The 27,802-nt window shown below is 49.7% G+C and overlaps 1 protein-coding gene across 1 annotated transcript in view; it reads right to left on the bottom strand.

Annotated features, from left to right (window-relative positions):
- acap3a (ArfGAP with coiled-coil, ankyrin repeat and PH domains 3a) overlaps positions 1–27,802 on the bottom strand; it is a 369,480-nt gene that overhangs the window by 120,139 nt on the left and 221,539 nt on the right. The window contains exons 3-4 of the mRNA XM_072478219.1: positions 24,023–24,142; positions 16,758–16,811 (exon numbers count right to left, since the gene is read on the bottom strand). Coding sequence (XP_072334320.1) covers positions 16,758–16,811; positions 24,023–24,142 — 174 coding nt within the window. The remainder of the gene's footprint in view (positions 1–16,757; positions 16,812–24,022; positions 24,143–27,802) is intronic.

Consider the following 27,802-nt stretch of genomic DNA (forward strand, 5'->3'; position numbering starts at 1 on the left):
TCACCTTCTGATCCCACTGGTGGGATGGGTTAGAAAATCCCACTCTATGCCTCTAATTATTTAGCCCAAGGTTCTGTATGCTTTTTATCATCTTCCCACCCTGTCCTGACACCTTCAATGATTTGTGACCTACACCCGTGGATTGTCAGAGATAGATGGCTGTTCCAATTTTATATAATCAGAGAATGATGCAACGTGGAAGGAGACCATTCAGCCCCTTCGGCCTGTGCTGGCTCTTTGAACCCACTAAACAATCAGTCGAGTTCCTCTGCCCTGTCCCCTTAGCTTTGCTGGTAGCTCTGAGGGGTGGGATTTCCACTCCTGGGAACCATAATACTGGGGAAGGCGCGATGCTGGCCACATAAATGGCGGTCGGGCACCTAATTTTGGTGGGCCTTCCCCGATGAAGGCCGGTTTCTCCAGCCACCGGGCGAAACCATTATTGCAAACATTAAATTCAGTCCTATGATAGCAACGAGGAATCTATGATATGTAAATCAAGTGATAACAGTACTGTTGAGCTATGAATCAACGGAATATGGCTTTCTGTGTTCACCAGAGAGAGAGAGGACAGGATTTTTTTGCCCCTCCCCCCAGCATGTTTTCCAGGGGAGGAGCCGGCACGTCATTGGCCAGAGGTGGGATTTTCAGTATTCCCCAGAATATTCTGGATAACACTTCAGCCTTTGAAACATTTCCTTCATGCCCAAAGCAGCCGAACGGTTACCTCTGAATGTTGGCCGAAATTAACAGGAGTCCCAGAAACGTGTTCTTTCCGAAGCATCACAGAAGGGCTGATCTCACATTGATGCTACTATACGTTCACCGTTGCAAGCTATACATAGGGAATGACTACTAGAGGTTTGGAAGTACAGCTCAGAATTCCAGGAATGTTTTCTTTTTTTAAAAACATACCTTCCCCAACTCCACAGAGGACTCCTGAGTAACCGATACTTTCCCAGACTTCCCACTGAGTCAACTTCCATCGCTTGTGGTTGGATGCTGCAAAATTACTCATGTGGACAACACTTTTACCAGATGTCTGACTCCTGATTAACTGCTTTGCTTCTTTCTTCACATGTCCAAGATTCTGTGCTTCAGCATTCTGTACACCCAGTGCCATAAACATGTCCAACTCCATAAATTCAGTCCTGTTGCTACAGTCCCACATCAATTGTTAAAGAGCCATAGAGGTACTACAGCACAGAAAAGGCCCTTCGGCCCATTGCGTCTGCACTGCACAGAAACACTCACCTAACTATTCTAATCCCATTTTCCAGCACTTGGCCCATAGCCTTGGATGCTTTGACATTGCAAGTGCACATCGAAATACTAGCCCGAATGACAGGGAGTGGGATAGCTTGATCTTGGTTTCGGACAAGGCTCGGCACAACATCGAGGGCCGAAGGGCCTGTGCTGTGCTGTTCTGTGTTCTATGTTCTTAAATGTTATGAGGGTCTCTGCCTCCACCACCTTTTCAGTGAGCTCCAGATTCCCACCGCCCTCTGGGTGAAAACGTTTTTCCTCACATCCCCTCTAAACCTCCTGCCCCTTACTTTATATCTATTGATGTGTTAGGCAGGTCGGTTCGGTGTGGACTGCACTTGATGCAGCGATGCGAGAAACAGACCTCTAACACTGTAGAAGAGCCAACACGGTTTTATTGAGCGATAGAACTAACATACATATTTAACTGTGGGTCGACACTATTCTGAACTGACTGGAGACATTGTACTAGCCTGACCAGACTTACTAACTACCGCATGGTGTTTGCACTGTGCTAGCTCATGGACTCTGACTGTCTCAGTGGCTGGGTCCCGAGAGAGCGGGAAACCTAGTGCCCTCTGGCTTTATAGTGGTGGTGTCCTGTCTGGTGATTGGCTGCACTGTGCTGTCTGCTTACTGGTCATCCTGTGTGTCAATCACTGCCTCTCTGCACTTCATTATATACATGCGTGGATATTATGACATCTATCTCCCCCCTGGTCATTGATTCCTCTACCCAGGGGAAAGGTTTCTTCCTGTCTGCTCTATCTACCCCCCTCATAATTATATACATCTCAATCCTGTCCCCCCCCCCCCAGTCTCCTCTGCTCCAAGGAAAACAACCCCAGTCTATCCAATCTCTCTCCAACGCAGCTAATTGCTGCTCACTCGCTGAGCAAAGAAGGAATCCGGAGTCAGTCTTTCCTTAACATAGTGGGATTCTCCGGCTGCATCCGCCCAGCGACCGGGGAATCCCGCCCGAGGTCAATGGAATTCTCCATTGTCTGCAGCTCGCCCATGGCGTTTTGGTGGCAGGTGGGGCGGAAGAATCCATAGGTTCTTCTACATAGCCCAGAGAACAAAGTGTGGCAAAATACATGGCAACAGGAAATAGGTCAGAAATGCTCACAGCTATTAAGATATGTAATAAAATAGAGAAAGCACATTGACATTACGAGCAGCTTAAATAATGCTGCTGGCCATCGCAGTGCTAGTGATGGCAGTTGTAAATGAGGCACGACAACTGCCTCCAGTAAAAATGGTATACGGTGTTAGGAGGTGGTTTTACCTATGCCCTAGCGGGCACAGCTGAGCCAGCCTGGCAAACACTTTGGTCTCTCTCTGGCCCTTCCTCTGACAGAGGGGATTGCCAACAGCCACCAGAACCTTTCTCGCAAGCAGCTGTTGTCTCTGTTATTTCTGGGGTTCTTGGCGCAAGTGGTGAGGATCCCAGAATGTCAGGAGTCTAACACCCCCTTCTATCGGAAGAGAAAATAGATGAAAGGGGAGAAACTGTGTGAGAGAAATGCCAAGTCAGAATGACAAACTGAAGCAAAGAGTTGCTCAAGATAATGGAATGCACTGAATAATACTTTCACTTCAAGGCTTGAAAAAAATCAGCCATCCAGCCCTGTTTCCTGTTGGGTTTAATCTGAGCAAACCATGGCCCACCTCCAGCTGACAAAACATAAAGGCCTCACCACAATTAGGAATGAATGATCAAGTCTCCCTATAGACTACTTGCTGCTGGGCTGTCGGGTTGCCCTGGAGACCCCAGGGATTAAAGTTCAACCTCCGACACACTGCAAACAACCCAGGTGAAAATTAATAAGGGGTCTAAAAGAAATTGTGCTTTTTAAAAAGATCAGCCACAATCATATTAAATGGCGGAGCAGGCTCAAGGGGCCGAATGGCCTACTTCTGCCTCTATTTCATAGTTCATGTTCTTTGCGTACTTTCGTCTATTAGTTATAAAACTTCAGATGTAAGAGAAATGGCTGCCAGGAATCGTCAGTCTGTTAATGAAGAGTCGTTTGTGTTCCAATTAATGTGGGAAGGTGGGACTCTGTGAATGCGGACATGTTGGGCAGGAGTATGAGGGTAGGTGGGGGAGTTGGAGACTGGAGGTTATGTGATCACACCTCCAGCAACAGGTCCAATCAGTGTTGGAAAATGTACAATGTTGTGAATCGAGGGTTTTACACCTGGATCGATCCCCTGATGCTTGTTCTTCTTGAGTTGTCTGCCCACAGGCAGGTCCAACCCACAGCGCCCCAAACCTCACCACGGGTCAGGCAAGGAGGCAGGTCCCGAATGCACCCCAGCTGGAGCGAGGATCGAACCTCACGCATAAGTCTGGTCCACATCAGTTGTCCAGCCAACTGAGCCAAAAGGCCCCTCAGGAGTCAGAGTTGCTGTGGCAACATACACTTTTACATGTATGTTGTAACCTGGAGCTATGTATTGTGATGGTGGAGGCTCACACTCTTACCGCCTGCCAATGACATATGTTGGAAAGATTTAAAAGTTGACCCTCAATCTGTTTGGCTGCGTTATGAGTGCACCTTCCGTTGCCATCAAGCCCGAGGGTTAGACTTGAACCTGGAGCTCTTTGTTCAGGGGCACTACCCACTGCGCCACAAGACCTAACACCAAAGACTTAAAACTAAGATGTACTGTATATGCTTTCTTGTACTGGGGACTCTGGAGTGCTGCCCCACGGAGAACAAGGAAGGAAATTGGACAGATATTTTAATGGAGATTCTGGTTGGACTTTAGCTCTGAAAGTAAATGTGTAAGAATAGGAGTGATTATTGGCAGCCTTCACTGGAGTGGTAGATACACCCTCTGGGAAGTCAGCAGAAAGTTGTCGTTCGAGATTGCCACTTCCTGGTTGCCGCTGGCAGGGTGGTAAGCTTACCGCAACCCCAATGCCATTCATCTCAGTGTGACGGCATTCCTAGTCACTGTGTGCAGCTGACTCAAGATCAAGACAGAAAACCACTCGAGATCTCCCACTCATGGTTCCAGTCAAGTCTGAACTGTTTGTTGTACTGCCTTCAAGGGCACTCAAACAGCAGCAGAACCTCTTTTCCAACACATGAAACATTTTGCCAAACGCTTCAGAAATGACTATTCAGCAGCTCCCACAGAGCAATGTGGGAGAAGGGTGGTTCCTCTTTTGATTTTATGGTGGCTTTGTTTTATGTTGTGTAAACTTTAAATATAACTATAAATACAAAAAGAACAATCGAGGAAAGTTAATTTATATACTGGATAACTCGAGTCAGGAATGTTACAATATTTATCATCGTAGAGTATTATTCTGCTGTTAAGGTGAAGCTATCTGGCTTTGAATTCACGAGGTCGAATTGTTGCAAATTCTCAATCCTGACGTCAGTTATAATCTAATTCCTACTGGACAAATCCTGAGGATCTCTCTGGAGATCAGCAAAATCATAGCTTTCTTTTTCTTCTTATAATTGTTTATAAAGATTGTTCGATCTCTCTAATACTGTGCAGTACACTGAAGTGTGATGCTTGAGGTTTATTGTCTTTGTGCTGGATGCCACCCTTCTATTGATAGTTTTATACATCCATAGGGAGGCAACCAAATTTATAAGGAGACAGAAAAATGCGCAACCTCGAGTACTTAGCAGGGCAAGGACAGCAGGCACATGGAAACGACACCACTTCCAACGTCCCTTTCTGACTTGGAAATATGTCGCCGCTCCTGCGCTGTCGCTGGATCAAAATCCTGGAACTCCAACATCACCGTGGGTGTGCCAGCGCCACACAGATTCCAACAGTTCAAGAAGCAAGCTCACTACCACCGTCTCAATGCTGGCCTAGTTGGTGACACCATGTCCCAAGAGTGAACTTAAGAAAAATTCTCCAGTGACTCAATTACTAAGTGTGCTGCCTGATGTGGAATTCAGTCCAAACGAGCAGGAATGTCCCAGGTCGGAAGCCTGGTATGTACCGCGTTAGCTGGCTTCAGCATGGCATTGGGGACAGTAAAATGGGACTTTAAAAATCCACTACCAGTAACAGCGTTTCCACTGCAGATAACTTTAATGCTAAAATAGTTTGAAATGTAACAGATGTAGGTCCAAGATCAGTGGTGAGGATTTGCAAAGCAAACGGCAGAATTTCTAAACACCTCTCAGCCCAAACCTACTGCCGGTGGCTCTTTGACCTGTGAACTGGATGGCATCAAATTGTAAGTGTTTTCAAATGGTTCCAGGAAAGAGAGGCTTCTGTTCTGAGCACTGATTGGCAAAAGGGCAGAGCAGTCCACTTGACTGGCACCCCATGCACCACCTTAAACATACACTCCCTCCACCACTGAAGCACAGTGGCAGCAGCTTGTACCACATACAAGATGCACTGCAGCAACTCACTGAGGCTCCTTCAACAGCATCTTCCAAACACACAATCTCCACCAGCTAGAAGGACAAGGGCAGCAGACAGATGGGAACACCACCTCCTGTAAGTTCCCCTCCCAGCCACACACCATCCTGACTGCGAGCCGTATCACCATTCCCTCACTGCCACTGGGTCAGAATCTTGGAACTCCCTCACTAAGAGCACTGGGTGTACAGACACCACATGGGCTGCGGCGGTTTAAGAAGGTGCCTCATCGACTTCCGGTTGCAGCTATGCAGAGCTAAGTCGCACGTTCGGCAGCTCCCGCTTGGAACGGACTTTTGGGCTCTTTTTAGGGCCCCGAACAGAATTTTCTCGACATTTCCCGGTGTGGGAAGAAGACTGCAACATTCCCCCAACAGTGTATGGCTTGGACCAGGAGCAGGGCGACTAAAAAAGTGGTGGTGAACCCAAAGAAAGTGCGAGGGAAGAAGAGCAAGATGGCGGCGGGCGGGGACCAGGCAGTGTGGATGCAGTGGGCGCAGGAGCAGCAGGAGGTTATCCATCGCTGCTTCAAGGAGCTCAAAGCGGACCTGCTGGAGCCGATGAAGGCTTCTATTGATAAGCTGCTGGAGACCCAGATAGCCCAGGGGGTGGCGATCCACGAGGTCCGGCAAAAGATCTCAGATAACGAGGACGAGATCTTGGGCCTAGCGGTAAAGGCGCACGAGGCGCTCCACAGGAAATGGCAGGAACGGTTCGAGGACATGGAGAATCGGTCGAGGCGGAAGAATCTGGGGATCCTGGGCCTCTCGGAGGGGCTGGAGGGGTCGGACGTGGGGGCCTATGTGGTCACCATGTTAAACTCGCTGATGGGAGCGTGGTCCTTCCAGGGGCCCCTGGAGCTGGAAGGGGCCCATAGAGTGCTGGCGAGGAGGCCCAAGGCTAACGAGCTGCCGCGGGCGGTGCTGGTGCGGTTTCATCGGTTCGCTGATCAGGAGTGCGTACTCAGGTGGGCCAAGAAAGAGAGGAGCAGAAGGTGGGAGAAGGCGGAGGTTCGAATATATCAGGACTGGAGCGCGGAAGTGGCGAAGAAGAGGGCCGGGTACAACCGGGCGAAGGCGGTGCTGCACAGGAAGGGGGTGAAGTTTGGCATGCTGCAGCCGGCGCGACTGTGGGTCACCTACAAGGACCGGCACCATTATTTTGAGTCCCCGGAGGAGGCGTGGGCCTTTGTTCAGGCCGAGAAGCTGGACACAAACTGAGGGTCGGGATGGGTAGTCAGGGATTGTTGTTGTTGTGTTACATTTTGAGGGGGGGTTCTTTGTTCTTGTTTCTTTTTGATTCGGTGTGGGTGGTTATGGTGGGTTGGGCACTGTTTTGGTTGGGTCTCTCTGGTGGGCTCTTGGAGGGGGCAAGTAAACGGAGTAGGGGGGATGGGGCCCCGCGGGGGAGGGGGAGACCCGAGTCGGGGGTGAGGGGACTGGGCCTGTAAAAGGAGCTGCGCCAGAGGAGGCGGGGCCGGGCAGGTGGAAAGCGCTGGATTTTCCCACGCTGAAGGCTGGAGGGGGCGGGGAAGTGCGGGTCTTTTCCCGCGTTTGGGATGGAAGGGGGAGGCGGAGAGCCTGCTGGTGGGTAATGGAGGGGGGGGAGAAGTCCCACAATGGGAGGAGTCGATGGAGAGGCGGGAGTGGCCGGGGTCAGCAGGAGTCAGCTTACTTGCGGGAGTGCAATGGGGGGAGCAAAACAGCTAGGAGGGGTCCTAGCTTGGGGGGGGGGGGGGGGGGGGACGACAGACTGGGTTGCTGCTGGTATGGTCAAGGGGGATCTGGAGCGAGTAGAGGGGGTTGGGACGGGGGTCTGCCGCCGTGGGGAACGGGCTGGGCATGGGGTGCGGGCGCGGGCTGGCCGAGGAGGGGTTATGGTTAGTTGGCGGGGGAGGGGTGTGGGTAGCCCCCTGATCCGGCTGATAACCTGGAATATAAGGGGACTGAACGGGCCAGTTAAGCGGGCCGGGGTGTTCGTGCACCTGAAGGGGCTGAAGGCGGATGTGGTTATGCTCCAGAAGACACACCTGAAGGTGGCAGACCAGGTAAGATTGAGGAAGGGGTGGGTAGGTCAGGTGTTTCATTCGGGGCTGGATGCCAAAAATCGGGGGGGGTGGCGATCTTGGTGGGAAAGAGGGTGTCGTTCGAGGCGTCGAGCATTGTGGCAGACAATGGCGGTAGGTACGTAATGGTAAGTGGTAAGCTGCAAGGGGAAAGGGTGGTGCTGGTCAACGTGTATGCCCCGAACTGGGACGATGAGGGTTTTATGCGGCGCATGTTGGGTCGGATCCCCGACTTGGAAGTGGGGGGCCTGATAATGGGGGGAGACTTTAATATGGTGTTGGATCCGGCACTGGATCGCTCCAGGTCTAGGACGGGTAGGAGGCCGGCGGCGGCTAAAGTGCTAAGGGGATTTATGGACCAGATGGGAGGGGTGGACCCTTGGAGATTTGCAAGGCCGGGGGCTAGGGAATTTTCATTCTTCTCGCATGTTCATAAGGCCTATTCCCGGATCGACTTTTTTGTTATGAGCAGGGCGCTGATAGCGAGAGTAGAGGATACCGAGTATTCAGCGATGGCCATTTCGGATCACGACCCGCATTGGGTAGACCTAGAGCTGGGGGAGGTGAGGGAGCAGCGCCCATTGTGGCGCTTGGAGGTGGGGCTGTTGGTGGATGAGGAGGTGAGCGAGCGGGTCCGAGGAAGCTTAGAGAGATACCTGGAGGCCAATGATAACGGGGAGGTCCGAGTGGGGATGGTCTGGGAGGTGCTGAAGGCGGTGGTTAGGGGAGAGTTGATCTCTATTAGGGCCCACAAGGAGCAGAGGGAGCAGAGGGAGAGGGAGAGGCTGGTGGGGGAGATGGTGAGGGTAGACAGGAGGTACGCGGAGGTGCCGGAGGAGGGACTGTTGAGGGAGAGGCGTAGCCTCCAGGCCAAATTCGACCTGTTGACCACCAGGAAGGCGGAGGTGCAGTGGAGGAAGGCCCAGGGGGTGGTTTATGAATATGGGGAAAAGGCAAGTCGGATGCTGGCGCATCAGCTTCGGAAGCGGGACGCAGCTAGGGAGATCGGGGGAGTTAAGGACAGGGGAGGGAGTGTGGTGCGGAGTGGGGTTGGCATCAATGGGGTCTTCAGGGACTTTTATGAGGAATTGTATCGGTCCGAGCCCCTACTGGAGGAGGGAGTGATGGGCCGCTTTCTGGACCAATTGAGATTCCCGAAGGTGGAGGAGGGGCTGGTGGCGGGATTAGGGTCCCCGATTGGGCTGGAGGAGCTGACCAAAGGGATAGGGAGCATGCAGGCGGGAAAGGCACCGGGGCCGGATGGTTTCCCGGTCGAATTCTACAAAGAATATGTGGACCTGTTGGGCCCGTTGCTAGTTAGGACCTTCAATGAGGCATGGGAGGGGCTGGCTTTGCCCCCGACGATGTCCCGGGCACTGATCTCCTTGATCCTGAAGCGGGACAAGGATCCCCTGCAGTGTGGGTCTTACAGGCCGATTTTGTTGTTAAATGTAGATGCCAAGGTGCTGGCGTAGGTCATAGCCACGAGGATTGAGGATTGTGTGCCGCAGGTTATCCACGAAGACCAGACGGGATTCGTGAAGGGGAGGCAGTTGAACACGAATGTGCGGAGGCTCCTGAACGTTATTATGGTGACGGCGAGGGAGGGGGAGGCGGAGATAGTGGTGGCGATGGACGCTGAGAAAGCCTTCGATAGGGTAGAGGTGGGAGGTGCTGAAGAGATTCGGGTTTGGGGAGGGGTTCGTCAGGTGGGTTAGGCTGTTGTATGAGGTCCCGATGGCGAGTGTGGCCACGAACAAGAGGAGGTCTGAGTACTTTTGGTTGCATCGAGGGATGAGGCAGGGGTGCCCTTGTCCCCCCTGCTCTTCACCCTGGCGATTGAACCCCTGGCTATGGCACTGAGGGAGTCGAGGAACTGGAGGGGTTGGTGCGGGGTGGGGAGGAGCATAGGGTGTCACTATATGCAGACGACTTGCTGCTATATGTGGCGGACCCTGTGGGGGAATGCCGGAGGTAATGAGGATCCTCAGGGAATTCGGGGATTTCTCAGGGTACAAGCTCAACATGGGGAAGAGCGAGTTGTTTGTGGTTCACCCAGGGGACCAGGAGAGGGGGATTGGCGAGCTCCCACTAAAAAGGGCGGAGAGGAGCTTCAGGTATTTGGGGGTCCAAGTGGCCAGGAGCTGGGGGGCCCTGCATAGACTTAATTTCACGAGGCTGGTGGAGCAAATGGAGGAGGAGTTTAAGAGGTGGGACACGTTGCCGCTGTCCCTGGCGGGTAGGGTGCAGTCAGTCAAAATGACGGTGCTCCCAAGGTTTATGTTCCTGTTCCAGTGCCTCCCCATTCCTATCCCGAAGGCCTTCTTTAGGTGGGTCAACAGGAGCATAACGGGGTTTGTGTGGGCGCGAGGGACTCCGAGGGTGAGAAGGGTGTTCCTGGAGCGGAGTAAGTGGGAGGTGGAGTTGGGGGAGGAGATCGAGGAGGGGACGTGGGCCGATGCCCTTGGGAGGGTGAGCTCTTCCTCTTCGTGCGCGAGGCTCAGCCTCATACAGTTTAAGGTGCTGCACAGGGCACACATGACTGGGACAAGGATGAGCAGGTTCTTTGGGTGCGAGGACAGGTGTGTTAGGTGCTCAGGGAGCCCAGCAAACCAGACCCATATGTTCTGGGCATGCCCAGCGCTGGAGGAGTTTTGGAAGGGCGTAGCGAGGATGGTGTCGAGGGTGGTAGGATCCAGGGTCAAACCGGGTTGGGGGCTCGCAAGATTTGGGGTCGCAGAGGAGCCGGGAGTGCAGGAGGCGAAAGAGGCCGATATTCTGGCCTTTGCGTCCCTGGTAGCCCGGCGAAGGATTCTTCTTCAGTGGAAGGATGCGAGGCCCCCAAGCGTGGAATCCTGGATCAGCGATATGGCAGGGTTCATTAAATTGGAGAGGGTGAAATTTGCCTTAAGGGGATCGGTGCAAGGGTTTTTCACGCGGTGGCAATCGTTCTTAGACTTCCTGGCAGAACGGTAGACAATGGTCAGCAGCAGCAGCAACCCGGGGAGGGAGGGGGGGGTTCTATTTTATTTTTGTTTGTCTATACTGGGGGATCTGAGGGGGTGTATATATTTGCTATGTTTGCTATGTGTTAATTCAGGGTGTTAATTTATTATTTATGTATGGGGGGAGGGGGGCACAGGGTTGTTTTGTTTTGTATTTAATTCTATTGGGTTCCTTTTACATTTGGTTGTTGATATTTTGTGAAAACTTTAATAAAAATTATTTTTATTAAAAAAAGAAGGTGCCGCATCGCCACCTTCTCAAGGGCAATTAGGAATGGGCAATAAATAAAGTACTGGCTGAGTCGGCGACACACACATCCTGTGAACGAATGAAAACCAGAAGCTGCAGCTTTGCTTTTTAGAAAAGAGAAAGTTGAGAAGAAATTTGATCGAGGTATTCAACTTCAAGAGGGGTCTGGACAGAGTCGAAGTGCAGAATCAGTTCCTGTTGGCATGAGGATGGAGAACCAGTGGATGCTGATGGAAGGTGATTGGCTAAAAGTAGCAATGGCTATCTGAGAGAAAATATCTTACGCAGCGAGTGGTTGGGGTCTTGCCTGGACTGCCGGCCGGACAGTGTGATGGAAGCAGGTTCAACCACGGCTTTCAAAAGGAAATTATCTGACGAGGAACAATCTGGGGGGCTACAGGGGAGTGGGAACAGCAGAGCACCTCTTACGGAGAGCCAGCATGGACAGGACGAGGCAAATGGCCCCCTATCCCATGCTATAACCATCGCACAACCCTAAGAAGGAGGAGGATTGAAGGCCAGTGCCGGGGCTCCAAGGGTTAAATATGCAGAGTCGCAAACCGGTGAGCCACACGCTGGCAGAAGGCTGGGCCATGAGAGCCTGCGGCAACGAGGGTATCACACAACAGCTCAGAGAGCAAAATAACAAAACAATGAGGAGAATCAGCTCCAAACGGCCAAGATTAATTTGATGCAGGGACGGGGGCGAATCAGAGGGCTTCCAAACAAGTTTCCAAGTGCCCCGCAGAGAGCAAGATAAAAATAAGCAATTCAGTCCCTTTACACGTGCAAACTGCTGCCAGAACTGCAACAGACTGAGCAGTGTTTCAGCACAGTTTCTCACTGATCCCAAACTACATCCAACTCCTTCAACTGGCACTGTTTACAGAACCCGCCGCGAGTGACTATTTCCTGAGAACCTGCCTGAAGCAACACCGCTGCAATGTTTACTTTTATAAAACAACTTCAATAAGTTTCAAGTATCTTTTTGTCTCTTTACCAACGCCGCATTCTTTTCACAAACGCCGCCTCACAGCAATTTCCAGTCAGCGGCCTGCAATGGAAGACCTTCAGCACCACCTCGGTTAGACAGAACAATGCGACATTGGCATCTCTTTGTTCTACATCAATCCTTTTTATGAAAACCTCCCTTTGGCGACATTGACCGATCGATCCAGCAATGGTCTTAGCTGTGACTTACTCTCACCACGGTGTCGGAAGGCTGTGGGTTCAAGTCCCACTTCAGTGACTTGGGCAGAAGGTGGAGGCTGCCAGGGGTGCCGTACTGAGTGCTGCCATGTTGGATGTGTTGCCTTTCAGATGAGTTGTTTAAACGGAGGTGATGTTTGCCCTCTCGGGTGAACAGAAAAGATCCCATGGCACTATACAATGAAGGGCAGGGATGTTATTCCCTGGTGTCCTGGGCACATTTTGTCCCGCCACCAGCATCACTCAAACGGCTTGACTGGTCATTACCACCTTGCAGTTTGTGGGAGCTTGATGTGCCAATCGCCTGCCACATTTCCTACATTACAACATTGACTACAATCCTGGGGGGGGGTTGGCTTCATCCGGACCAGAAGATCTCACCGGCAGGATGGCTGGAAAATCCTGCCCACTGTTTTTCTAAGTAATGTCATGGGGTCTTCAAGAGGGAAGACTGAGTGTCTTCAATGCTTCATCCCAAAGGCAATGAAGATGTGCGTCTTTAAACTCTGGATTGAGGGAGGGATTGAGATCCCTGATGGAAATCATTTACATGATGAAATCAAATGAAAGACAGGGTCAGGCTAAACAAGGATCCATCCAACAACAAGCACCCTATGCATATTCACTGTAAAGGATCACCATGTGAACTCCAGTCACTTAGGTGAGGGACTGGAGGAGCACTTGTGTTCAGCGATCAGTACCCAACCAGTACAGCAGTGGGGACAAACTTAGGACATCAAACAATTACATAAGAAACCATGTACAGGGTATAGTGTGTATTTTCAAAAGTGTGTGCACATTTTTTATTCAAAGGATGTGACCCTCACCAACAAGGCCAGCGTTTGTTGTCATCCCTAGTTGCCCTCAAGAAGGTGGTGGTGAGCTGCCTTCTTGAACCACTGCAGTCCCGGAGTTGTAGGCACACCCACAGTGCTGTTAGGGAAGGAGTTTCTGGATTTTGAACCAGTGACAGTGAAGGAACGGCAATATAATTCCAAGTCAGGATAGTGAGTAACTTGGAGGGGAACTTCCAGGTGGTGGGGTTCCCAGGTTCCTGCTGCCCTTGTCCTTCTAGATGGTAGTGGTAGTGGGTTTGGAAGGTGCTGTGTAAGGAATCTTGGTGAGTTCCTGCAGTGCATCTTGTAGATGGTTCACACAGTTGCTACTGTTCATTGGTGGTGGAAGGAGTGAATGTTTGTGAAAAATGTACGAGTCAAGCAGGTTACTTTGTCCTGGATGGTGTTGAGCTTCTTGAGTGTTGTTGGAGCTGCACTCACGAGGCAAATGGACAGTATTCCATCACACTCCTGACTTATGCCGACTAGTTGATAGACAGGCTTTGGGGAGTCGGGAAGTGAGTTATTCACTGCAGGACTCCTAGCCTCTGACCGGCTCTTGTAACCACAGTATTTATATGGTTAGTCCAGTTCAGTTCTGGTCAATCGTAACCCACAGGATGTTGATAGTAGGGGATTCAGCGATGGCAATGCCATTGAAAGATTCTCTCTTGTTGGAGATGGTCATTGCCTGGCACTTGAGTTGGCATGAATGTTACTTGCCACCTGTCAACCCAAGCTTGGATATTGTCCAGGACTTGCTGCATTTGGATATGGACTGCTTCATTATCTGAGGAACCGCGAATGGTGCTGGACATTCGCAGTCATCAGCAACATCCCCACTTCACACCTTATGATGGAAGGAAGGTCATTGATGAAGCAGCTGAAGATGGCTGGGCCTAGGACACGACCCTGAGGAACCCTTGCAGCAATGTCCTGGAACTGAGATGATTAACCGTCAATCACCACAACATCTTCCTTTGTGCCAGGTGTAACTCCAACCAATGGAAAGTTTGGGAGGGCAGGGTTTAGAGGCTCAATGGAAGGTGGATTTGGGTGTGTGTGTGTGTGTGTGTGGGGGGGGGGCTTGAAGTGTGTCAGGGTGCACCACCATCTGGCATAGGTGGCACACCATCTCCTTGGTGAACCAGAGTCATCGGTGGTACACGCGGTCCGGCAGCTCAGGACAGGCGCGGACAGTATACACGTGGCCTGACCTTCGCACCCCCTCCTCGGCCTGGCGGATGGCTGGCACTTGAGTCCCAGTAGCTGGTCCCTGTTGTTCTGGGGCAGGCTCCACTCATGCAGGGTCTTCCCTGGGCCGGGCCTGGTGCTCTCGCCACCGTACATCCACGACGGCAGGAGGGGGGAGAGAGACAGAGAATGTCAGCAAGGTGAGGATTCCCTTGACTATCCAATGCCACCAGGTTACATGGTCACCCTGAGTTGTGCTGCTGGGCCACGCTCTACTTGTTGCGGTTATGCCTGAACCAACATCACTGAGAACCAGATTGTCTGGTCACTATTACCTTTCTGTTTGTGGAACCGGCTGTCGTGTTTCCTACAAGAGCAACTACACATAGAATAAAAGGACTCTGATGATCGTGAAGTGTTCGTGAAAGGTGCACTGTAAATACAAGTCTTTCTTTTTTCTTGTCAAACCATCTTCAACTTCATCCACATCGACCCAAAAATAGTGGTTTGGCCCTGAGATGCTGTGACAACTTTGCTTATTGTGCATGAATAAAAAATATCTGTCACCATCTTTGCTGCCACTAACGAGGCTGTTCTGTAGGCAACAGACACAAAACCTTCTAAAAATCAACTATCAGAGATTTCCTGCTTGAATTACTGACAAATCACACTTAAAATCTGAAGACGGCGTGTTTTTCTTCTGCGTACAACATCTGGACAGCCCCCAAGCCAAATCGAATGAGCAAAGCTTGCCATAAACATTTGGTGCCAGTTTGGTGTTGAAAGTTTAGATTCTCATGCACACCATCTAGCTATCATCAGAAAATGTTGAGTCTGCCACATTTTGGACATAACATTTTGTTTACGGATGCAAAATAACCTCTACGGAAGTATTTAAAAAGAAAACAAGTTATTTTTTCTCTGTGCCTAACCTTCAACATATTCATTACTCGACCGCCAAATAAATTTATTTGCATGAATTTGCACTCAAGGCCTTAAAGTGATGCACCATTTACACACAGCTCCACCTTCGCGTGGGAATAATACACTGTGCATTAAACGACAAGCTGTCCCTGTCCCAATAACATAGCACATTCGGCAATTTACTGCGGGCAACCTCACAGGTGATCCGCTAGTTCACTGACAGCTAGATTCAGTCATGTGAGCCACATCAGTGGAACACTTGCCTCGAGTCAGAATCACGCCACACACCATTGGCTTGGGCACATAATCCAAGCTGAAGGTCCATCCTCAATACTGATCAAGGGAGGACTTGTGGAAGCCACTAAATTAGATTTTCTGCTCTGGATGTGTAGGTACACCCATAATGCTTTCTGTAGCAATTTTCTATATTGGATTGGATTGGATTTGTTTATTGTCACGTGTACCGAGGACAGTGAAAAGTATTTTTCTGCGAGCAGCACAACAGATCATTAAGTACAAGGGAATAAAAGGGAATAAAAGGGAATAAAAGAAACTACGTAACAGGGCAACTTAAGGTATACAATGTAACTACATAAGCACTGGCATTGGATGAAGCATACAGGGGTGTGGTGTTAATGAGGTCAGTACATAAAGGGTCACTTAAGAGTCTGGTAACAGCGGGGAAGAAGCTGTTTTTGAGTCTGTTCGTGCGTGTTCTCAGGCTTCTGTACCTCCTGCCCGATAGAAGAAATTGGAAGAGTGAGTAACCCAAGTGGCTTACTAACGCATTTCAGAGGGCAGCTAAGAGTCAACCATGTTGCTATGAATCTGGAGTCACGTGTAGGCCAGACCAGGTAAAGATGGCAGATTTCCTCTCCTGAATCAATCAAATGGATTTTCACAACAATCAGGTGGACTCGGGAATCGAATCATTGTTTAGACTACCATTTTAATACAAGATTTATTAATTGGACATTTAATTGTAATGAGAACGATATTGGGGTCATGCTGAGTTTTAATTATGGTCATCGTGTCCCGAAGACCTTTGGATAATGCGAAAATGGTGACATATGTTCTCCAGCTGTTCTCCATTCTTCAGGATGGCACTTCTGGTGTTTGAAGAGAGCGCTAATAAATTCCTCCTTCTGGAAGAACACATCCCATGTTTCCTCAATGATCTCAACTCTTGACAATTGTTTGAAAATGGGGACCAGCTGCATTGAATACTGCAATGGCAGATATTCACTGGGATCCATATGATAATACGTTCATTATTTTTTTTTGTGCATTCGCCATCTGGAGATCGGAATGAACAGACGCTTTTGAGGACTGATTGGAAACGTCTGCTCAAATTGCTACGGGGTGGGGGGGGGGGGGCGGGGGGCGGTGTGTGGGACGTACGTGGCAGATTTCAGCATGTTTTTACCACATGGAGATAATGGAGAGACTTGCTGCTTGACATCAGGGGCGGCTCGTTTAACATGAGGTGCACTGCACAGCTCAGAAGTTAAGCTCCAGCACCAGATTTTGTGGCTGCTTTTGAACTTAATCGTCCACCTTTACAGATTACAAATTATCAGAGATTGACATCTTACCATGTGGTAGTTGATCATTTCCTGTAAGCTTTCTCCAAACTTCTGGAGGCATTCCTGAAATAAAGAGACCGAGATGTTGATTCTATACGGAAATGACCACAACCTTCACTAAAATTATAATGTTAGAGAAGATACAATCAGCGAACAGCAATCTTCATTAATGCCAATTCCCACTCACTCTCCTTGTGGTAGTAATTCCCAATAAGCCATGACTGAGTCCCCTCTGAATGACCAGCCAGATGACTGATAAACGCTTGAACTAAACTCTCGTCTCTTTATTACTGTCATGTGTTTTAGCAGTTTTAAAACTTTGCAATTTAAAAAAACACATATTTCTAAATCTTTTTCCAAACTAGCCCACACCAGACCTGGAAAATCAACTTCCAATTACTCCTGATCGTTTAGAAGTGCGTGATTGATGGATCTGTAATTTGTTAATATGTGTCACCGCACTATATATTAATCTTACTGAACTCGAGACTGAGCTTCTTGAGTGAAGTCAAGTATAGCTTTATTTATGTCAGTTTTAAAATCTACTGAGCAAGTCAAATTTTATGCGAATACAGAATCTAGAAAGCTGGTTGTCCAATGCAAATACAGATGGTTGAGTTGAATTCAAAATACAATTCAGTTTGCGGTAATTTCTTCAGATCAAAATGCAAAATAGGAAAATGAAACAAAAGAAAATAGCTGTTTCCAGAGCAAAATAAGAATAGGTTTCAAAGGTTAGGTTAAGGATGAATTCAGAGAGGGCAGCACGGTGGCGCAGTGGGTTAGCCCTGCAGTCACACGGCGCCAAGGTCCCAGGTTCGATCCCGGCTCTGGGTCACTCTGTGTGAAGTTTGCACATTCTCCCCATGTTTGAGTGGGTTTCGCCCCCACAACCCAAAGATGTGCAGGGTAGGTGGATTGGCCACGCTAAATTGCCCCTTAATTGGAAAAAATGAATTGGGTAATCTAAATTTAAAAACAAAAGGATGAATTCGGAGAGAGCGAGCAAAGGTTTTCTCCCAGTCTCTTCAGGAAATCATAATCTTTTGAGGTTCTGTCCCCTTTCTGACTGTGATTGGGTTAAAATCATGATAATTCATCTAATTGACCGAAATGTCTGTCTATCAAGTTTTAAGAGATAATATGGCATGGGAAAATTTCTCTGTTTCCATAATATGGTGTGATCGAACCACCTGTTTCCCACCATGTTTTCTAGAACTGTGATGTTTGCCCAGTAATGATAACAATGAGTCTATTCTGCAACATGGATAGTCAGTTTGAATACTGACTTCCTTATCAGATCTTATCCCATGCTCTCAGCATTCTCTGCTGTCATGGCTAATACATGATATTTAATAGTAGGTCACTAAATCATTTCTTCCCTGAAACTTTTATTACCTATAAGAAAAGTAGGTTTCTATCAGTGATCAACTCTGTAGTTTGCAAAAATGCCTTTATTTTTGAGGCATCCCTTGACCAAAACGAAACTAAGATCATTTTCACAGTAACTTCATTGCAGTGTTAATGTAAGCCTACTTGTGACAATAATAAAGATTATTATTATTATTCCTGAAGAGGGTGGGTGTAATTGGATTTCCTGGCTGCGAGGTTGTTTCTGAGAAGTGACCTGTTGATTTGAGGTTGCTATTGGAAATGAAAGCTAAGTAACCAGAAAAGTCAAATGTTACCTAGTTGAGAATCGGGTTTCAGTCTTTTGTGCTGCCAGGGAACACACAAACCCTTGACCGCTCAGTTCTTTAGAAGGAAGAGAACAGAGAAGGTGCAGAACTGCTGGAGCTCCTGGTGAAGCAATGTGTGAGCCAGCTAAAAGGGACGAAAAGAGCGGCACGGTGGCACAGTGGTGAGCACTGCTGCCTCAAAGCGCCAGGGACCCGGGTTCAATTCCAACCTTGGGTGACTATCTGTGTGGAGTTCGCACATTCTCCTCGTGTCTGCGTGGGATCCTCTGGATACTCCAGTTTCCTCCCACAGTCCAAAGATGTGCAGGTTAGGGGGATTGGCCATGCTAAATTTCCCCTTAGTGTCCAAAGGTTGCCTAAATTGCCCAAAGGTTAGGTGGGGTTATGTGCTTACAGGGATAGGGCAGTGGAGTGGGCCTATGTAGGGTGCTCTTTCAGAGGGTCAGTGCAGACTTGATTGACCTAATGGCCTCATTCGGCACTGTAGAGATTCTATGAAACCTAAGAGAGGTATGAATAGCTCAGGTAAAGTAAAGAGCTGAGTGTTTGTGCCAAAGGTAACCAGACCACGAACCACAACATTTTTGGTTGGTCAGTTGAAAAGGAATCTGAAAAGCTTCTGACGAGAACCTTTAATGAGGCGAGGGAAAGGGGGCAGTTGCCCCCGACTATGTCAGAGGCAAAGATATCGCTCCTCCTAAAGAAGGAAAAAGACCCGCTGCAATGCGGGTCCTATAGGCCCATTTCTCTTTTAAATGTGGATGCTAAGATTCTGGCCAAGGTAATGGCGACGAGGATAGAGGATTGTGTCCCGGGGGTGGTTCATGAGGACCAAACTGGGTTTGTGAAGGGGAGACAGCTGAACACGAACATACGGAGGTTACTAGGGGTAATGATGATGCCCCCGCCAGAGGGGGAAGCGGAGATAGTGGTGGCGATGGATGCCGAGAAAGCATTTGATAGAGTGGAGTGGGATTATCTGTGGGAGGTGCTGAGGAGATTTGGCTTTGGTGATGGGTATATCGGATGGGTACAGTTGCTGTATAGGGCACCGATAGTGAGTGTGGTTACGAATGGACGGGGGTCTGATTATTTCCGGCTTTCCAGAGGGACGAGGCAGGGGTGTCCCCTGTCTCTGTTGTTGTTTGCACTGGCGATTGAGCCCCTGGCCATGGCACTGAGGGGTTCCAGGAAGTGGAGGGGAGTGTTTAGGGGAGGAGAAGAACACCGGGTATCTTTGTTTGCGGATGATTTGTTGTTGTATGTGGCGGACCCAGTGGAGGGGATGCCAGAGATAATGCGGATACTGGGGGAGTTTGGGGATTTTTCGAGGTATAAATTGAACATGGGGAAAAGTGAGTTGTTTGTGATGCATCCGGGGGAGCAGAGCAGTGAAATAGAGGATTTACCGCTGAGGAAGGTAACAAGAGACTTCCGATACTTGGGGATTCAGATAGCCAAGAATTGGGGAACCTTACACCGGCTTAATTTAACACGATTGGTGGAACAGATGGAGGAGGATTTCAAGAGATGGGACATGGTGTCCCTGTCACTGGCGGGTAGGGTGCAGGCGGTTAAAATGGTGGTTCTCCCGAGATTCCTCTTTGTGTTTCAGTGCCTCCCGGTGATGGTCACGAAGGCTTTTTTTAAGAGAATCGAGAAAAGCATTATGAGTTTTGTGTGGGCCGGGAAGACCCCGAGAGTGAGGAGGGGGTTCTTGCAGCGTAGTAGAGATGGGGGGGGTTGGCACTACCGAGCCTAAATGATTATTACTGGGCCGCCAATATTTCAATGGTGTGTAAGTGGATGGGAGAAGGGGAGGGAGCGGCGTGGAAGAGATTGGAGAGGGCGTCCTGCAAGGGGACCAGTTTACAAGCAATGGTGACGGCACCGTTGCCGTTCTCACCGAAGAAATATACTACAAGCCCGGTGGTGGTGGCAACATTAAAAATTTGGGGGCAGTGGAGACGGCATGGGGGAAGGACGGGAGCCTCGGTGCAGTCCCCGATAAGAAATAACCATAGGTTTGTTCCGGGGAGAATGGATGGGGGATTTGGAGCATGGCAAAGAGCTAGGGTAGTACAATTGAGAGATCTGTTCGTAGATGGGACGTTTGCGAGTCTGGGAGCGCTGACGGAAAATATGGGTTGCCCCAAGGGAATGCATTTCGGTATATGCAACTGAGGGCTTTTGCGAGGCAACAGGCGAGGGAGTTCCCGCAGCTCCCGACGCAGGAGGTGCAGGATAGAGTGATCTCAGGGACATGGGTGGGGGGTGGTTGGGTGTCAGACATATATAGGGAAATGAGGGATGAGGGGGGGATCATGGTAGATGAGCTGAAAGGGAAATAGGAAGAGGAGCTGGGGGAGGAGATTGAGGAGGGGCTGTGGGCTGATGCCCTACGTAGGGTAAACTCGTCGACCTCGTGTGCCAGGCTAAGCCTGATACAATTCAAGGTTCTACACAGGGCGCATATGACTGGAGCACGGCTCAGTAAATTTTTCGGGGTAGAGGATAGGTGTGGGAGATGCTCGAGAAGCCCAGCGAATCATACCCACATGTTCTGGTCATGCCCGGCATTACAGGGGTTCTGGGTGTGGGTGGCGAAGGTGCTTTCGAAGGTGGTGGGGGTCCGGGTCGAGCCAGGCTGGGGGTTGGCTATATTCGGGGTTGCAGAAGAGCCGGGAGTGCAGGAGGCGAGAGAGGCTAATGATTTGGCCTTTGCGTCCCTAGTAGCCCGGCGCAGGATATTGCTTATGTGGAAGGAAGCCAAACCCCCGGGTGTGGAGACCTGGATAAACGACATGGCAGGGTTTATAAAGTTAGAACGGATCAAGTTCGTATTAAGGGGTTCGGCTCAAGGGTTCACCAGGCGGTGGCAACCGTTCGTCAACTACCTCACAGAACGATAGAGGGAATGAAAAAGAAGGAAAACAACAGCAGCAACCCGGGGGGGGGGGGAGGATCCGGGCGGGCTCGTAGGGATGTCATTGTATATGTATAGACATTTGTTATAGGTAATGTATATTGGACGGTTGGATTGTATCTTTGGAGAGTAACTATTTTTGACAAGGCAGTTGCCATTTAGTTTTGTTTTTGTTTATATATTATTTATTTACTTGTTTAAAACTGGCCACTGTTATTTATATTGCTTTATTGTTGTTTAAAAGAAAAACTATGTACTGTTATGTTTGGCCAAAAAATCTTGAATAAAATATATTTAAATTAAAAAAAAAAAAATGAAATTCATGCTTTCTGTTGAAACACCAGGGGTGGGATTCTCCGTTGTCCGACACCAAAATCGCGTTCGGCGATCGGGCGGAGTATGGGCCAGTTTGGCGCCGGTCAGCCATGCTCCGTCCCCTCCGAAATGAGGTCATCGTCACAGCACCACGCGCAGTCGCAATGCCGTTGGCGCCTCGTCGACCGGGCCACTCGTGATGCTCCGCCACTGATGGGCCGAGTTCTCGACAGCACGGGACACGTGTGCTCACACAAATCGTGAACCCGGCGTGGTGGCTGCGGACTGTGTCCAGCGCCACCACACTCGGCTGGAATCCGTGCCGCTGGCCGGGGGGGGGGTGGCTTCTGCGAGGGCTGAGGGGACTGGTGGGTGGTGGCCAGGGGGTGGGCTCTGGGGTTGCAGATGATGGGTTGGGTCCGCGCACAGCCGGCACCATGTTGTACGGCACGACCGCTGCAGGTCGTCAGCCGCGTGCATGTACGGCCCGGAACCCGGCCATTCTCCGCGCGTTTTCGGCGTGGGAAGTTCGATCGGTGCCGGTGCTAGCCCCTCACCGGTACCAGAATTGGTGAGGGGTTCGCGCCAACTTTTTTCACGTAACCTCTCGCGGATTCTCCGATCGAGCCGGCACTTAGCCCCAGAAACGGAGAATCCAATCATTTATCTGATCCTGTATGTTAAATTCATTTTGATTTGGGGTTTGATTGTTACAGTAAAGGTTTTTTAATAAGTGAGATTTTGTCCATCTGTTGGGGTCATTTGGGGGTTCCTTTCTTTTAAGGTTATTTGTCTTCAGGGGGATCGTATCAAGTTGTTGGTGCTGTAACAGAGGAGGAAGGTATTTTATGCTCATCAATTTCTCTTAACCTTTCCCCAATGTTATACAGGAAGCAATAGATGGAAGCCATTCCCGGCAGTAGTCATACTGACTGTTTGCATGGTACCAGGAGGTGTGGGAACAAACCCCAAACACTTCACTGTAGCCACTCGAATCGCAGGTCACACTGAAATCCCTGGTCAGGCAGGCATGACTGATGACTGATGCTCATTGGGTGGGGCGAGCAAAGCATTTTTATTAAACCACAAGGGAAAAGCAATGAAAATAGTTGTAACTCTTACCATTTGTTCGGCTGGACACTGGGTGGGATATTCCGACCTCCCCTTCGGAATGTTTTCCGACAGCGGAGGCTGCTAGCCATTGGCTGCTGGAGGGACCTCCCGGTCCAGTTAATGCCCACGGTGTTTTGCGTGGCTCACCTGTCCCACTGTCGGGGAACCCGTCTCGGGGTGGGGGGTGGGGGGGGGGGGGGGGGGGGCGCCATCGGCGGGACTGGAAGATCCCACTGATGGGATGAGAGTTCCCTGGAATGGTTCAACTGGCAAGTTAAGGTACTGGTGCGGCCATTGATCTTTCTGACGTGTGAAGTTTCATCATCGGTTTCTGGACAATCTGGCTACGCTGCCGGGAAAATGGGGCCTTAGCGGTGGTTGTGAGACAATGCTGGGAACCTTGGGTGGAAGGACTGTAAGGTCAGAACTATGTGTTCCCTGTTGTTCCACAATGCGTCATGCACAGTGCCACATTCATAATGTTAATCAGAACCATGGTGAATGGGGGGGGTATGCTTGGCAGGACAGCCATGTCAGCAGCATTACCCTCCCAAGCACATTGAGAAGTGGAGGGACCCTAAAATGGTGGAATTCGGAGAAACATATGGTCAAGAAATTGAAGCCGTCAATGAACGACAAGGACAGCAGAAGACTCAAAAATGACCCATTTCAGATTGCAGAGCTGAAGCTGCAAAGCTGGAGTAATGCTTGAACCAGAGAATCAGGTAAGAACCAGAGACTATGTTGTTATCAGGTGAACTTAGATTGTTTGGCGTAAATGGATGCCATAGAAACCTAGGGAGTTTGGGCCTGCAGTGGTTTTAAATGGGAAGGGGCTATGTTAATGAGCCATGGAGGTCTCTGCAAGTCAGCACCAATATCCTCGGAAATTATGGGATGGTGGGAAACTGGCTTAGCTCACTTGCACTGTATTTTCTTCAGAACTTTGTGCCGGCAAAATGGTTTTCCAGTATAGATCTGCCATTTATACAGCGCAATTTTCCAGGAAATTCCCAATCATCATGTTTGCAGAGGAAGAGACCATGAGCTGGACAAGACCGATGCACAGAACTTAACCTCTGTCAGCCCAGAGTTAAGTAGCGTCAGTTGGAACTATGGGGAGTCACAGAAGCTTATCCATCCCGCCTTCCCAGCTAAAGGAGGAAGTATAACAAGAATGTGTCAAATGACCCAGCCTAAAATGCACACTTCTTTCTTACCGATATCATTTCATCCTTCCTGCACTGTTGAGAAAGGTCTCGGATTCCGTTGACAAAGTGTTTGTTGGCTGTGGTATACGCTCTCCCGGCTTCGATCATCCCACTGCACAGTTTCACCAACTACACAAGGAGATCACAAAACACGGTGATTCAAATTCAGTTGGCACTGAACGCCATTAAACAATGATGTTACTCAAAATATAGTTGACGACATTGTTTGCCTTTTTATGCTGGTTATATTTCTGTGTACATTTGTGATTTTGTTCCTAACTTAGGCCCAAACGCCGATGAATGGACACCTTTGTGGATCAGAGTGAAAGGTCAAGCATCTCTGGCTTAACAATCTACTTTAACACCAACTTTAATAGAGTTCCTACTGCAGTAGTGCGAACATTTCACTTCCCACACTCAGCATCCTGCGATGTCACTAAAGTAAACCATCAAGTCTGGGAGGTTCCATATTGGTTTGATATTGCCCGGAGTTGTTTAGGATCTTGATTATTATTTGTTTGAACTGAATTAGAGCTCTAGCCACAGAGGGGAAACAATGGAACAGTACACAGCCGGAGTATTGTGTTCAGTTCTGGTCATCACATTACAGGAAGGATGGAATTGCTCTGGAGAGAGTGCAGAGAAGATTTATTAGAATGTTGCCAGGGCTGCAGAATTGTAGCTACGATGAGAGATTGGGGTTGTTTTCCTTGGAACAGAGAAGGCTGAGGGGCGACATGGTTGAAGTGTACAAAATTGTGAAAGGTAGAGATAGATTAGACAGGAGGAGCTTTTCCCCTTGGCAGAGAGTTCAAAAAGCAGGGGGTCATAGATTCAAGCTAAATGGCAGAAGGATTAGAGGGGACATGAGGAAAAACCTTTTAACGCAGAGGGTGGTGGGTGTCTGGAATTCGCTGCCTGAGTTGGTGGTGGAGGCAAAGTCCCTAAACTCTTTAAAAAAGTACCTGGATCTACACCTTAAGTGCTGTAAGATGCAGGGCTATGGACTGTGCGCAGGAAGAAGGGATTAGAAAAGGCACCTGGCTGTCTTTGGGTTGGCATGGACAAGATGGGCTGAATGGCCCACTTCTGTGCTATCATTCTGTGTATCATTCCTATGGTTCTAACAGCATTTTAGCAACAACAGGCCGAATGTTCTCTTTTTTTGACCCAGGGGGTGAAAAGCAGCTCCACTGACGGCTTTTCCAACCATATTTTTTGACAGATAATAATAAAAAATCCTGGGTCCCATGACATCACATGTTGGGAGTGTGGGAGATCTCCCGAAGTGCGGGCAGGGACGCAGCATTGTAAGAGCTGCGCAGTCACTGTGAATAAACATCGGGTGTTGTTAATCCCTGGTCGCCAGTTATTGGAACCCCATACTTCTCTGAATGAGCCCACCTTGCCAGCATGACATGCTGGGACCCTCCCCTTCACCTTTTTATAAAGTGTCAAAAAAATATGGCGCAAAAAGCCATCAGCTCAGCTGACAGGCTACACTCTGCCCTTCCCGCCTGAACTGACACTTTGGGGGGGAAAAAATAGGAAAATACCGCCCACGGTCTTGCTCAACATTGTTCCATTCTGATATTCGTGGTGTTCATAACAGCAATGTGGAGAGAGAGACACAAGTATTTTTTTTTAAGATGGTTAATTCTGATGACATCTTCCTAGATGGAACATCCATGAAGTAAGGATAATAAAATCATTCCGGGTAGCAAGTGTAAGTCATAATAGACTGAAGTTGGTAATGAAGGATGTTCCCAGCATCCCAACATCATTTAGTTGGCAAATGCACTGAAAAATACAGAGCTCAAAATGCACCGAGTTCATTGACCTTAAACTATGGAGGTGTTACAGATGATGTAAGCCAGGGAGAAAAAGAAATTAGCCAAAAGTGACCAAATCGATTGAACATAATCTCACAATGGTGGGTTTCAACTCTCTGGGCGGGATTTTCCGACCCCCCCCACCGGGTCGGAGAATCCCCGGGGGGCGGCGTGAATCCCGCCCAACCACTCCAATGCCGGCTGCCGTATTCTCCGGTGCCGGTTTTCGGGCGGGGGGAGGGCGGGGATCACGCCACGCCTGTCGGGGGCTGTTGGCAGCAGCCCCCCTGGCAATTCTCCGGCCCCCGATGGGTCGAGCAGCCGTTGATTTCTGACCAGTCCCGCCAGCGTGGATTGGACATGGTCCCACATGGGGGGGACCTGGCTGGTAGGCCGGCTGGTTCGGTCCTCGGGGGAGCGCGGGGGGATCCTTCCCCGGGGGGCGGGGGGCACGGTGGCCTGGCCCGCAATGGGGGCCCACCGATCTGCGGGCGAGCCTGTGCCGTGGGGGCATTCCTTCCTTCCGTGCCGGCTTCTGTAGGGCTCTGCCATGGCCGGCGCAGAGAAGACACCCCCCTGCACATGCGCTAGAATACGCCGGCCGGTCTGCGCATGTGCGGAACCACTCCGGCGGTTCTGCACATGCGCTAACTCGCGCCGGCCCTTCAGCGCCGGTTGGCGCGGCGCCGACCCCTCCGCCGCCGGCCTAGACCCCGGAAGTGGGGAGGAGTCCGCAACTTCCAGTCGGCCCGATGCCGGAATGGTTCGCGACACTTTTTACGGCGGCGTCGGGCCATCGCGGGGATTCGGGAGAATCCCGCCCTCAATCTCTGGTTTGTTAGTTTAGTACTTTGACCACAAAATGACCAGATCCGTACATGCGTTGCGGGATTAGAGTGAGTTGCGAGGCAGGAGACATTGTACAAATAGGATCAAACTTTGCTTGAATGATACCATCACCCGGCAACGACAGAGAGAGTTAGTTAAGGAGAACAATGGAGGAGGGATTTTAAATGAGTACCAGGTAAAGGAGGGCACAGACAGCACAAAATTGAAGCACAAAAGAAAAGAAAAGGATTGCATTTAAACCATGAGTTCCATAACATCAGGATGCCCAAAGTGTTTTACAGCCAATGAAGGCGTGGTCATCCACAGCCAATTTGTACGCAGTTCCCACAAGCAGCAACGTAATAATGACCAGATAATCTGTTCTTAGTGATGGTTGAGGGATAAATATTGGCCAGAACATTAGGGATAACGTCCCTACCCTTTAAAATGGTGGCCAGAATTCCCCAGTCATTGCGATTCACTTTTCAATGGGAAATCCCATGGACAAGCGGTGGGAAGATAGAATGCAGCCGCCAGTGAACAGCGGGCAGCTGAGAAACACGCAGCTGGGGGACCGGAGAATCGAGCTAGGAGATGTAAATCCACCTGAGAGAGTTGACCGAGTGTTGAGTTACCATCTCACCTGAAAGACAGCACCACCAACAGCGCAGCACATCCTCAACACCCTGGACACCCAGCCTAGATTTTCGTGCCTCTTGAGTGGGGCTTGAACCCACAACCTTCTGATTCAGAGGCAAGTTGAATATATGGAATTTAAGATTGAGAGTAGGTTGACCGAGGAGGCGGGATCAAGAGGTACAGAAATGCTAAGGATTGATGTGATATATTAAAATCATGCACAGAAATGCCAAGTGACAATGCGGCTGTTCTACAGGATGGGTTAAGTGGCCTGCACTATAAAATTCCACAGTGCGCCTGAGGCAATGTCAGGTGAGGACAGGCCTGAGTACAACTGTGGTCTCCCCATGGCTGAACAGAGTTTCAGCATTTACAATTCAGGCACAGTCTAAAATAATGGCCATTTGTGAAAAATGGAAATCACATTTGTGGAACTATACTCCAACATGTCAGAGCACCCGGTAGGAGAGGGGAGGGGAATTGAGGATTG

The sequence above is a fragment of the Scyliorhinus torazame genome, chromosome 16 (assembly GCF_047496885.1).
Source record: "Scyliorhinus torazame isolate Kashiwa2021f chromosome 16, sScyTor2.1, whole genome shotgun sequence".
NCBI classification, from domain to species: Eukaryota; Metazoa; Chordata; class Chondrichthyes; order Carcharhiniformes; family Scyliorhinidae; genus Scyliorhinus; species Scyliorhinus torazame.